Source organism: Cyprinodon tularosa, unplaced genomic scaffold (genome assembly GCF_016077235.1).
Source record: "Cyprinodon tularosa strain WSP-4 unplaced genomic scaffold, ASM1607723v1 ctg212, whole genome shotgun sequence".
NCBI lineage: Eukaryota > Metazoa > Chordata > Actinopteri > Cyprinodontiformes > Cyprinodontidae > Cyprinodon > Cyprinodon tularosa.
The window spans coordinates 156,541-170,828 of NW_024038786.1; the positions used below are offsets into that span (position 1 = coordinate 156,541).

The following is a 14,288-nucleotide window of genomic DNA, read 5'->3' on the forward strand; positions in this document are numbered from 1 at the left end:
AGGACAACGCAGCAGACCCTACCCCCAACATCCTATCATCCTTCTTATCCTGTCTGTCCATTTTTTCTCCTCTTTCCCATGCCTCAGAGCACTCCAAGAGCAATATGCTTTTAATGAGACTTCCTCTGCTATGTCCTCAGGGTCCCTTTCACCTTCACGAAGTATTCCTCTCCTTTAAATCTTTCTCTCTACACAAATATATATATATATATATATATATATATATATATATATATATATATATATATATATATATATATATATATATATATATATATATATATATATATATATATATATATATATTTTTTTAATCCATTAAAGATTTTTCATTTTAATTCTACCAAAAGCATTCATGGTATGTGTGTGCTACCTCCAGAATTTAAAAGAAATGGTTTACTTTTTTATTTTTGCAAAATCACAAGTTATAACTTCTTTTCTTTGCCCATTGTTACTGTGTTTCTGCTGCAAAAAATAGAGTGTCCCACTTCATATTATAGATCTCCCATTTTAACAATATAGTGTCTCAAAAAAATGTTACACACGTCACCTCAATCAACTTCTTTCACGGCTTTCTCCAGTATGCTGATCATGTATTCGCCTTGCAGGTAGTTTGTAAGATGGGTCACCTGTGGCTGCCTGGAGAACAAGCTCGCTGGCAGCTTGTTGCTATTCACTGAGCGAGGTATAGATAGAGCTGTGCTTAGAGCTGCATCCATGTCAGCACGTCACGTTCAATGTGGTAATTTAACAGTACGCCTACACAGGTTGGAAGACCGATTTGTGCTCACCCCCAGATATATATCCGTGGTAAAATATCAAGGTGAAAGTCATCATTAGAATAGACCCAGTACAGTACAGTACAGGACAGTACAGCTCCCAACCAAAGTGTGAAAATAGATTAGCGTGTTGACGCCGATAATGGCCCACCACTAATTTTATATATATATATACACAGACAGACAGACAGACAGACAGACAGACAGACAGACAGACAGACAGACAGACAGACAGACAGACAGACAGACAGACAGACAGACAGACAGACAGACAGACAGACAGACAGACAGACAGACAGACAGACAGACAGACAGACAGACAGACAGACAGATAGATAGATAGATAGATAGATAGATAGATAGATAGATAGATAGATAGATACCTTCTTGGACAAAACAAACTCGTGTTCATAGTTTTTTTATATTTAACCCTTAATGTTTGATATCATAAAAACAACAAAAATCATAGACAATGTTGCTTGAAGTTGGAGAAGGAATATCCATCAAAAACAGACTGTCATTTTACAAAATGTTACAAGTTTGAAACTTTTTTGAACCTTTTGTTTAGAAAGAAGCCTGTGCCTAATAAGCACAGGTTTGTCTGAACATAAAACCACGCCATCAGCTTCCCATCTGCTGATCTTTACACTAAACAGATCTCAGCTGCAACCACTCTAAACAATAGCGACATAGCCCACAGATGAGTGCCACATGTGAGTGGGGGCCACAGTCACCACTTAAAGGATGTCTCTCCTCTTTGCCAAGTCTGCAGAGCACAAAGATTCAGGTTGGAACAAGTTAAGCTACAAAAGGTATTCATGGCTTTGAAGCCCTCCACAGCTGGTGACAATGTTCTCAACATGTCAGATAGAAGAAATCCCGCCGGTGGTTCAATCCACTGTAAATAGACGCCTATTGCCAATCATTGGGGTGTATATAGTGGAGCTCAAGGATCTTTTCTTTTATTCACAGTTATCAAATATGAATGGGAAGCGACAAAATTTTCTAGGCAGACAAACCCCACAGTCATACACACACAATGCAGAATATTTCAGATGTCAAGATATTGTAATTGATAAAAAAATATTAAAATGAACACAGTAAAAATGAATGCACAATTGTGAATGAGTCTTGTTATGAAAGCTTATTTTAACACTGATGATTTTTTTTCAAGGGTATATTGATGTTGAGGGTATATAAGGCTAATCTATGGATGCTACATCCCATCGGCATTAGTTTTTGTTTTTTGCTGACTGTGGGGAACTTCCAAAGTTGCTAGACACTGAATATAAAGACTTATGTCAAACATTCATCGAGCAAACATTTAATATAACCCCAGAGAACAAAAAGCAGGACAATAATCTCGACACCTGTGCTTATTCAAGTCCCTACAACATTTTGTTGAGAGGGTGTAGAGTAAAAAAAGATAAGAGGCTTTGGCACAGCAGACCCAAAATAGAGAAAGAAAACAAACACTGAGTTGGATTTAAGAAGCAGACAAAGGAACTGTACCAACAAAAAGTAGATAGTTTTTTAATTGATTTCAAGTATGGACTCAATCAAAGCTTTTATAAACTGTTTGGGTTTTATTCTCTATACCTTTTGTGGAGATGTTATCAATAGGGCAGCAACTAACAATTATTTTTTTAAATGATTAATTTGTCAATTATATTTTCAATTAATCAGATAATGATCGGACAGCAAAAGGTTCCTTAAAGAAGACTTTTAACCAAATTAAACCAGGTCAAACTAAATCTTTTCCACCTGAGGAATTCCAGATTGAGCATCTAAAAATGCTGACATTTTTTTAAATGTTTTTTTTGGTCTAAATGCCGCTAAAGGTGGGTTGGTCTTTCAGCTAATGACACATTTTACAGTCTCTATACTCCATTTAACAATTAATCGATAATTAAATTAGTTGATGATTATTCCAATAACCGATTAATCACGATTATTCTGATTATTTGTTTTTAGTCCCAATTATCAATGTGTAATCATAGTGTTTTTCCTTGGGGTTGCAGCAATCAGTCAGATAAAAATGGGATCTGGCAGATTTTCCAAAGGTTGGATCAGTTTTTTTTTTTCCTGTTTATTTAATTAATCTAAAACTAAAGAGCCACCCAACTTTTGGGCTAAAACACATGAGGCAAATAAGCTTATTTTGTTAAAGCAGCAGGAGAACAACATATTCTAGAAGTTTGATTTCAATTAGATTGTTCCTTAAACATTTAATTAGGCCCACCTTGACTAATTAACAAGTCGTATCAGTTTAAGAATAAACATGGCAGGATTAAACTGCTGCTTTAGCAAACCATTGCAAAATATAACTAATCTGGACATCTCTAGTATAAAGTAACCAAAGGATTAGTAATTTTTACCATTAAGATTAATGAGATTCTTCTTATGTGATCTGAATATTTATTTTTACAAAAAGAAATACTTGTAAATATTTTACAATTAATGGACTTTATGACTTATTGTACTAAATTTGTCTCAAGATAAGAGCTGTTCACCCCATAAAATTATATTCCCAATATGTATGAGGATTTATCATTCATTCAACTTAGCAACTTATGAAAATACACATAGTAAGTAACAAAAATGCAAAAACTGGGAGCATCAACAGTGCAATGTCGAGAAGGGTGTACCAAATGTGTTCAAAATTTACCTGGAGATCTCTTGTTTTGACGTAAGGGCAACATGTAGGACTGTCGTGGCAGGAGAGGTGAGGAAGGAAGAGACATCGACACTCCCTTGGATAATCCTAGCTTTGATAAATCCTCTTGTGCATAAGGATGACTACTGCCAGGCCCCTGAGGCGGTGGGTTTACCTCAGGTTGGAATCTCCTCTGAGCACCAAGGCTGCTAACATCACCTGTTAAGAAGAACAGAAATTACCTTATGCCAGATCAAAAAGCAATGACATCTTACAAACAGTCAGCATAAACAATATTTTGATCTCTGTACTGATCTTAATACATCTGCAAAGTAAAACAATCACTTCCCCTCCTTCTGCTGGGTCATTAAACACTTATTAAACACAAGGCACATTTCTAGATTGAGCAAAACAACTTCCTGCAGTTGCTTTGAGGGCAGTGTTGCTCAAGTATGCGGCGATCAAAGAGACAAAAACACAATGAAGAAGGCTGGTCACAATACTTCAGATTTTCTTGGTTCATTTCATGTGTTTGGCATCTCCAATATTAATTTAAAAAAATAAAGGAGAGATACTGTTTTTATTTTGTTTGAGCATGCTGTCCTCCGCAGAGCAAAAATGGTTAAACTAATTTTCCAGATGTAAAACCTCAAGTAGAGCATGTAACACATTAAGAAAAGAATCCTTCTCGATGATGTGAGGACCAGCGGTGATGATATGTCTACTACCCCTCTACTACTCTTGGCACCGTCAGACCACACTGACGTAATGTTTCTTTTTATCAGGGACTTGCAGCATTGACTTCTGTAAAAGCTAACACATCATCAGGCACACTTTCCTCACTTTACAGCTCTCCAAAAAACAAAAAAGAAAGGAAAGTTTTTGGAAAAAGTAAGAAGAAACTTAAACTAATTGATAGCCATTAAAAAGAACTTTTCCCCTGGCATAAACATAATGTTTTTAGCAGCTTAGAGGATGTGCACACAGGGGACCTTCAAAAACATGATGACTCCATTACAGTTGGTAAAATTATTTTGCCTCCAGACACTAAGCGCTGCAGTTCAAAACTGCCTGTGACGTTCAGCGTGATAATACTTTAAGTAAAATGTCTTACTATTCTGGAAAAGTTGTACCTTAGCCTGAACAGTAACTAAACCTCATGCTTTCAACCTGTATCATCAGCAGATATGTCCCTGGGAACAGGAATTAGAGTGGGCAACAGTGCACCAAGGTTCTGGCAAACACTTTAAAGTGGGTCCTCTGCATTTTTAAAAACCTGCACGTACATGTCAATAACAAGGTTCAATTACAGCACAGTAAATGCTTGTTATAATCCAACTAACATGAAGGAAAAGAAACAGTTGATGTGGTTACCACAAAACAGGCTTATACGGTTGGAAAGTGCACTTTCGCTCAGTTTTTCTAAAAATGTTTCGAAACCTATCCAGGCAACATTGTCAGTTATATTGGTCTGCATTCGAGCAGTTCTGTGTGACTGAGAATTTGCACAGTCAAATTGATGTGGTCCATAAACTCTCGCTCGTGAACAGATAAGCCTATTAATAAGTTAAGATGTGGATATGGTAGATAAATAGATATGATAAAATAGACCTGGACATGGGAAAAAAAAAACTGTTTAATGTGTGTTTAACACCAGAGGTCATGGGCCCGTGAGTATTTCCCATGCCTCTACGAAACATGAGAAGGACATCAAGTTAGTGGAAAACTGAGCCCGCCATTGAAACACAAATACTGTAAACTTTCCTTGATGACCCACTCTGGATGTTCCTGGGTGTAGTTTGGTATATGTCATGCAAAGAGGATGAGATTTTAGGTTTGTTTTGATTTTATCAAATATTTGCTCATAGCATTCCTCTTAAGATGTGGTTTCCCCCTCAAAGAGAAAGTAGTGGGAGGAAGATGACCACATTTTGCACAGCCAACTACCTTATATCCAATTTACGAAACTGTTTTGATTAAATCCTAAAAAACAAATATTACACAGGTTTCACATTAAAAGTTTCCTCTCTATAATCATTAAAGGTAGTGCTAAAAATAGCTTTAAGATGGAAAACTCAGTCAGAAAACCTACGGTAGCTCTGGAGAAGGTACAGAGATGCAAATCTCAGGTAGAAGAATCTTTTGGCAGGAATTAAATTGCCTTCACTAGGGCTGCTGGTATATATCACAGGCATATTATGGTATAATACAAATGCACATTGCAAACGACTGTCTGAACTGCAAGGATCTGGGTTAATCAATAAGAACCATGCATTCAAGCTTTCTGTGCGTATCACATAGAACGTTTTACAACATAAAGAGGTGGTACTGTAATCAAGCCATTAAGCAACTACAGACAAGATGTGTCCTCTCCAAAAGGATGGGCAGAAGCTGGGGTAATTATTATTATTTTTTTTAATAAGACATTTTTGCTAAAATTGAAATAATAAATGATTCTGTGAATAACAGCCTGATCTGTTTGCAATGATAATTATTGAAAGTGTTGTTGCTATAATATCATTTATTAGGATCGTATCATCAAATATACGTTTTCCTAATATCTTGCAACCCTAGTGCACTCCATAAAGTATTAATCAGGGAGTGGCAAAAAATTTCATTTTCTACTAAAAGTCCTAAAGGGAACGCAGGAGAGAAAACTTTATATGTAAGCATCCTGGCTTAAATATAAAACCCTATATGCCGCAGGAAAACGAACAGTGGACATCACCCTGCATAGTAAAAACAAGGTGGTAAAAGGATCATGCTGTGGGGATACTTTGCCACTACAGGAACATACAGATAGTCAGCATTAAAGGATTATAGATTAAGTTAATACAGAAGAAAGGTTTTAAAATTCTACAAAGCATTTGAGAGTTAGGATGAAAGTTCAGCTTCAAGCACGAAAAAAAAGAGGTAAAAAGAAACAGATTTCATTAAAGCTAATGCATGAGTTGGAACGGCCTAGCCAAAGTCCAAACCTCCAATTTGTGTTTAAACCTGAACATCCAATTTAACTGATGCCTTCCGCCCTTTCTGTCTATGACTGAGAAAGTTTAATAGTTTCAGGTTTTCTCTTTAAGATATGCAAAACTAGTCGAGATATATCTTAAATGACATGCAGCTGTAAACACAGCACAGATAATTCCTTTTCCAGATTCTATTTGTAGACACAATTTTTCATACACTACTGCATTATGTAGCAATTCATTTAGGTCTAAAACCATTCTGAATAAATTACATTTGTGGTTGTAATATAATTACATATAAATAGCTTAAGAGGGAAATAATGCCCCAGTAAGGCAGACTACATTAGTTTTAATTTTACTGTTTTCTTTCCAGATTTGGAGCCCAGTTTTACAGATAATCATTTCTTAATATCTGTTAGAAGGTTGTTTTTCTGTTGATACTGCATATATGTTCCCTGAAGCTTGTATTTTTGCCAGCTGAGGTATAAATGACTTTACCTTCTCATAGGGTATTAAAAAATGATTGAGCATATCAATAATATGCTGAGTCACGACTACAGCTCAGTATATTAATCTATTCTCCAGAATTAAAGTTGTTCACTCATCACTGCCACAAATGAAATGGATAAATTATAAACCTCTAGACAAGATGAATTACCTCACTAGTAAAGGAGACCATGCATCAACAGACCAAGCCAAATCAGATCTGCAGATGTGGTGAGCCACATTTATGACATTTTGGTTACACACAAGTTCTGGCTTATTTCTGAAACGTAATCACTTAAGGCTCTAATGCAAAGGAGGCATGCTCCAATTAGCACCCTCCTGTTTTCTGCACTCCTCCACCTCACCAGCATGGACACAAAGCTGTCTTGTGTCTTAAAAGCTCCCAAACAAAGAAGAATGCTAGAAACAGGTAACAGAAATGTCCAATGACACCTCTGCATAACCCGACATAAAAAAGGGCTTACAATAAAATCTGTAGTTACCCTGACCTGACTGGAAGGATCAGCTCAGACAAAATGCAAGACTTTGTATAGAGTATCGCTCTAGAGTCTATAAAGTTTTAACATTGTCAAAACTTTGATTCTGAAAGAATAATAATACTTTAACTCAACTGCATTTTTGGATGGAAATCCAAATGAAATTTTTTAAATAAGTAAAATAACCAATGACAAACCCCATCACAACACTTTGCATCAGTCTTTTAGTGCAATTTGCTAACTTTCCTCCTTAGAACTAACTGATAAAGGGAAATTTCAAAATATGTTATTTGAATGTATTTAATAGACAAGTTACCAACATTAGTCCAATTTCCCTCAGGAACCTTATTTATTGAAATTATTTCCTTAAAAACCAACCTAAAGTGCAGCAAGTCTTTCTTTTTCATGTTATCCAACTCAATACTTTGCCCCTTGCTGTTCAATCATTAAAACATCTAACAAATACTCAGTGGATATTAGGATAAAAGGCTACGTTGAAGAGGGCATATTTTAACTTAAAAAAAGGACATACACATCCTGCAGCAGGTTCTTAATACCAGATTGTGCCGATACAGGTTGCTGTCATGCTGCATGCTAAACGGATTAAGATGCAATTTTGGTAGTTGGTTCTGAAAACATGAGGAGCCACATAAAAGCTGGTAATCGAAGTGCTGGTGGATATGCAGCGGAGTGCTATGGTGACTGAGCTGCCATCTGACCGACACTATAATACACAGACGGACACAGGGGCAGAAACTCGCCAATGCTATTTCAGTTACTTTCCAGAGTCCTCAACAAGGCAAGGCCTGCAATTTCAGCCCCTTCTGTGGTCGAGGACATCTGCTCTTTCTAATTATACGGCACTGGCCCTGGATGATGTAAAAATGATTACAGTCCCTTACATGCTCATTCCTCCTCATCAAATGAAAGGTCCAGAGCCCACAAGGACATACCCACCCTGTAAAACGGCTCAATATTATTTCAAGACATTGATTTACAATGGTTTGCCATTGGAGAATAAATCAATTATTTTCAGTCTCTAAAGAAAATACTCGTACGACTTGCACTTTTAACATTTTCTCAAGCTACTATGAAAAGCATGAGTTTATTACTAGTTTATGGGATAAGAGAAAGCATTTTTGTGAAGTGGAAGGTAGATGATACATGGTTTAAACATTGCTTTATAAATAAACATTCTCATATTTAGCCTTACTGAGTAGAAACACATTTTGCTGTAAGTAAAGCTGCAATGTTTAAGGATAAGTTGCCAGGAAAATGTTGATTTCTAAGTCAGCAATTTGTATTTAAAGGCATATTTTATTATCATAATTTATGTTCCCCTCTGGTTTGCATTGAGAACTGATTTTTTTCAACTCCTAGCAACAGTGATTTGTTCTTTTTAAGCTTTCAAAGATAATGTGGCCTAATTACCAATCCCTCATAAGCAACTATAGTAAAAAAAATTTACTGTGTCATCAGTGCATCTGTTTCTGAGTCATTAGTTTCAGATTTATTTGTAGTTTTTAATCTTTCTTTTATTTTCCTGTAGCTTGTTAGTTGTCCATCTTTTGTTGCTTACATTGCATTTAGTTAGATGTTACAAGCAAAATATAATGAGTAATGTGTTTTAACTGGAAGCTGAACCGTTTTTGTCAATACGTTATTATGGCAGACAGGTTAATGTTTATCCTGTATATGCATGAGATTTGCTTGAAAATGCTAGTGTGAAAATCCACTTCTTTTGCTTTATCACCACAGCTCATTAGGCAGGTATTCATAAATCAATAAGGGACAAGACTGAGAGGTGGTGGACTATTAGATGGTGTCCCAACTGGGTAATTTTGATTGAAGTTATCAACTTTTTAAATTATTTTTTTTTTGGACACTTGATATTAATTCATAGCCAAACCAAACCTAATATTGCACAATAGCCTATGGAAGCTTGCTTTATATTGAGATTACAAAGATGGGGTGTAACTCTGTTACCTGGTTTGTACATGTTATATAGCATCAAATACATAGTTTAAAACTTTTGGTCAAATAATGCGAGAAAAAAAAAATAAAAGAGGGATAAAGTTCAAGCTGACAACATTTTCAAGACACTGCATTGGGCTACATCATATTTTACATAATAAGCAACAGTCGAAGTATACATTTAAAGACAAAACTTACCATAACAAAATAAGTCAAATTGCCCTTAAGTGTAGTTAAAGTAGGTTTGAAAAGCTAAAAGAAAAATCAAAACACAGATGCTTCAATTTCACGTTGTGTTGACCAGCAATAAGCCTTCTTTAATGAATAAAGCCTGGACAATGTCCTCAGCAGCTTGTGTAAAGCTGTGCTGTGGAATGTGGCCCGTCAATCCTAAAGGAAAGGAAAGCCCCCCCCCTCAAGAAAACAGGCTCAAAAATATGCAATTCATTCCTTCCAGCTTTTATGTTGTGTGAAATGGATAACAATGCAGGTAAAATCTTTAGAGTAAGCATCATGACACCATTCCTGACGATCTCTCTTCTCGTTTACTGTACACAAGCAAGCACAAACCGATCTGCTTACATCTAGTTCATCTTATGGCCAAAAGACACAAAGGAGACTATAATTAATGCATATTCTTTCAATCAAAACACAAAGCCTGATGACTAACAGACAATTCACCAAAGATTAAAATTCTTTCGCTAGACTGAGTGCCAAAGAGGAGTCTCTATGTACTTCCGAGACCAGGGAGACAGTCTCACAAAAGCTGTCACGGTTAACCCACAGTGACCCACAGAGAGGAGAGAGACACAGACAACAAAGGATACAGAGTGGGGGGAGGGTTCACAGTTTGAGCCATCTCTCATGATCAAGGACAAGAATAAAGGTCAATATGAAGTCTTTACCTTCTATGATTCTTTGAAATTAGAAATACTATAGGAACACGCTGGAGAAATGTTTTTTCTAGTGAGGGTTAACTCAAGCAGTTAAAAAAAATAAAAAAATAAAACTCTTAGAATACTGTAGGCCTGTATTTCTAACCTTGCAGTAGCCTGATTGATATGTGTATAACTGAGTTGAGTTCTACGTTATCAATTTGGGATGGCTGCCGTTCCACCTGTCCACGAAGAGGAGGGACATTTAGTAAAATACTTCAAGCTAATGGGGTGACGTGCCAGCTAGTACCCATCTTCCATAATACACTTTCAACTAATCGTAGCAGCGAATCGTCTACAAGGAATGACAGGTGGGACACGTTTACAGAAATATAGACAATTGTTGGATGTTTATGGAGAAGTCAGCATTTCATTGTGCAGTGATTTTTGTGGAATTTGCAAGACATACCTATGCATAAAAGGCTTGCAGCGCAAGGTTAGTATAGACAGGTAGCACAGCCATGTTTGTAATGCCCCGGCAAGGCCCGTCTGACTGTGATCATTCCTACATGTCCCGCCCCAAAAAACACTGCTGGCATGTCATTGGTCCAACCCACTGGTTGTTAAGAGATGAAAGTATTAGCGGGAGTCTTTCAAGATGGATTTGTTGAGAGACTGAAAACTTAGATCTCGTAATAATCCAGCTTGCAGCACAAGGTTACTATATTTGAGCTTTGCAAAAAAAAAAGCCCATTAAAGCATATTAGTAATAAACAGTGACATGACCGTACCTAAGTTTAGTGACAGCATTTTGTTTGTACTTCTGTCTCCTGTAATTCAGTACAAATTAATTTCATGGGCAATTAAAGCAATCCATAACAAATCTCTTTCTAACAACCTTTTCTTTCATTCAAGACTTTTTAATATCATGTCAGATTATTGGGCACTTTAAGGCATGGAACCTGAATTTCACAGCAAAAATTTTTGTTCCAACATATTCCCACAGGCAATTAGAGGATAACTCATTTCAGCTGGCAGTCCTCGAAGGAAGGAAACCACCTTGACAATGTCTTTAGTTTTACCTCAGCAGAACCAAGGCCTCCACTATCCTTGGGAAGAAAAACAACTTCATTGTATTCCAACTTTATTTGGATTTCTTTACAGAGGTTTTAAAAGACTTCGCAGCATCTTGAATCTAAAAGCATTGAGATTGTGTTCATGTTTTTTCCTCCCTGCCTGAGCTCTGGAATGCTGTCCTTGTTGGCCCTGAGGGAAAAGACTAGCAGGGAAGGGTATGTGTGTTTCTTGGGGATAAGAAGTAGAAGAGGGGGAGGAAGTGAAGGGTAGCACTGGCCTGGCAGGATGACATTTCCCATTCCTCTTCATAAATTGGCAATTTAAGCACATATAGGGAAAAAAAATATGTGCCTGAGACTTACTTAGCCGTGTTTTATCTGACGATTTCTGACAGTAGAGACACACCAAGGCTAATAAAAGAGACTGACAGATGAAAATGTCTGTATGCTAATTGATAGCAGAAATGTCAAGTGAAACAGATTTTAATTACAGCCTTGTGGCAATGAGGATGACACTAAAAATTGACCACAACCTACATGTCCTATCCCAGGACAGTCTTATTAAGCCAATACTAGATGTACTATAATGGCGAACACTAACAGACCTAGATTGTGGCTGCACACAGGTTTTTCCTCAGGAATAGACTGAATTCAGCACTCCTCATGTGTCACATATTCAGCTCATTTTAATCTGATACCACATGGTTTGAAAAAAGGGTGAGATGCTCCAAGACATCACCATACAACACTTTTCAGATGTATGTATACTTTTCTTATCCAGTTCATAATGCTACATTATTTTGCATTACATGAAACACCAACAAAATGCATTTAATTTCATTCAATAAAAAGTACAAGAAGACGTAATACTTTAGAAAGACACTCTACAACCCATTTTGTCTGCATTGTGCACAAACTCTTTACCTTAAGATTATATTGCCCCATTTACACTACCCGTTCAAAACCGTGCCAAGATCAGTCAGAGCATGGTAACCAAGATAATTGTTGAGTGTAAATAGTATGCAGAACTGAACGGACCGCGACAGACACAACCGAACCGCGCTAACATGGTACTAGTTCATCAGTAGGACTCAGCGCGGTTCAGTTCTGGCACGGTTCTGAGATTACAAAGAGTGTATGAGCAGAGTGCATCACTTCCTTACAGCCAGCCTCCGTAATCATGAAATTTCAGACATTCATTAAAATACTAGCTTCCCTACCTTGCCACATGATGTCCAGTGATGATTCTGCTTAGCAGTGTGATGAAACTCAACGTCTGTCATTGTTTCCTGTGTCTGTAAGCCCTGATTAGACTATTGTTTGTCTACTTCCCAAAAGCCACCTCAGTAAAGTAAGTTCTCCTAAGTTTGCCTTCTTCACTATCTGCAAACTTCCTGAATGTTACAGGCCCCGCTATGTTGATTTGCTTGTTTATCTCTAGAAAGCAGTAGTACCATAGTTTTTCACTAGGAGGCGAGGAACCATGCGAGCCTGGTGTGTAAACGGTGTTAAGGAACAGAGCTTGGCACTGTTAACTGATCCAAGCTATGGAAAAAGTAATATATGACTCCTTGAAGTTTTTTTTTTATATACACAAAAACTCCACAAGATGCTAACGATGCAAACAGATTTAGAAGTATTGGTAGTATTTTGGAAATGTTAGAGTCGCAATTTCACAAAAAGGTATGGGTAACAATGCACATAGTAGTTTGGTATAAGACAGTATCTTTACTTGTGAATGGGAGCACCTCTTCAACAGTCAGCTTGTTTATGGAATCTGTGAAAGGCACTATTAAAGCACAAGTACGCAAACTGAAGTATTTGTGAACATATAGCAGCAACATATGAAGAACGTTAGCAAAGTGGACCATTGCGGATTTGCAACTACCATCCAGCATTCTCATACAGAAGAAAAGTTACAGTTCATAATATTTCAGCAGTACTTTCAGTAGTACTACAGTTCATTTGTGTCAGCTTAGGTGAGCTCCACCATACTGAGTGAAACATTACTGTTCTCATTATGTTAAACTGACTAATGCACCAATGCTTGAGACACAAGCCTGATATTAAGGCTTTTAAATTCCTTTAGGCAAGTAACAAACTCTTACTGATAGTTTGGCATTTTTATTTATACAGGTATTCCTTGGTGGGTCAAACTACTCTGTGCTGAGACCAACAGTCATTCATTAATAATTAATTGTTATACCCCAGGCCCAGTGGCTAAAGGTTGGGGTGATAGAAACATGATGAGGAAAAGTACAATACAGAAAATGCATTTGATTGCACAACCTTTATACAGATATCTTTAATTTATAGAAATAACCTATTGTAGTGGTACCATATCAATAAGAGTCCATCTTGTTTCATATCTATTATTCCATGAAATAGTTTATATGCCTCTTTTGTATTGACAAAAATGGTTAGGCAACATAAGGATTTCATTACTTCAGTCAAAAATGAAATAGAAACATGTTTACATTTCCTTTACAGCTCAACCATTAAAATCCCACATGGTTTTTAAACTGGGTTAAGGACAACAATGTCCTCTACAAGTCATAGAAACCACTGTTTATTCTTGAGGACAAGGATGTGGATCCATGGGCCCTTTCCAAATCAATCATGTTAATGCCGATGACATTTTTAGGTCAATACTGGATCCTACAGGATATTTTTTGCCCATCTGGATATTTCTACATTATGCATCAACGGGGAGAATAATGTGAGACCAATCGGTAGGCAGAAGTTAAACGTGGTCTGTGGTCTTAGGTTGCCTAGGAGATTTAGTTTAATGATAGATTTGGGATGGCCATTAGCACAGACCATTAGGCAGAGCTGCCTCTGAGTCCAGGTGAGGTCATGAGAATACCAGTAACCTCTAAAAACCAGCCTGGTCAGTAACGTTAAACTGACAGCAATGTAGTGCAAAGGTTAACCACCCAACCCTCCGAAAAATCCTTTTGTCAAAAACAAACATTAGAA

General features: G+C 36.9%; 1 protein-coding gene across 3 annotated transcripts in view; it reads right to left on the bottom strand.

The window, feature by feature from the left end:
• LOC119783871 (protein TANC1-like) overlaps positions 1–14,288 on the bottom strand; it is a 144,146-nt gene that overhangs the window by 105,519 nt on the left and 24,339 nt on the right. For all 3 annotated transcript variants that reach the window (XM_038285576.1, XM_038285577.1, XM_038285575.1), the window contains exon 3: positions 3,448–3,654. In XM_038285576.1, the coding sequence (XP_038141504.1) occupies positions 3,448–3,654 (207 nt within the window). The remainder of the gene's footprint in view (positions 1–3,447; positions 3,655–14,288) is intronic.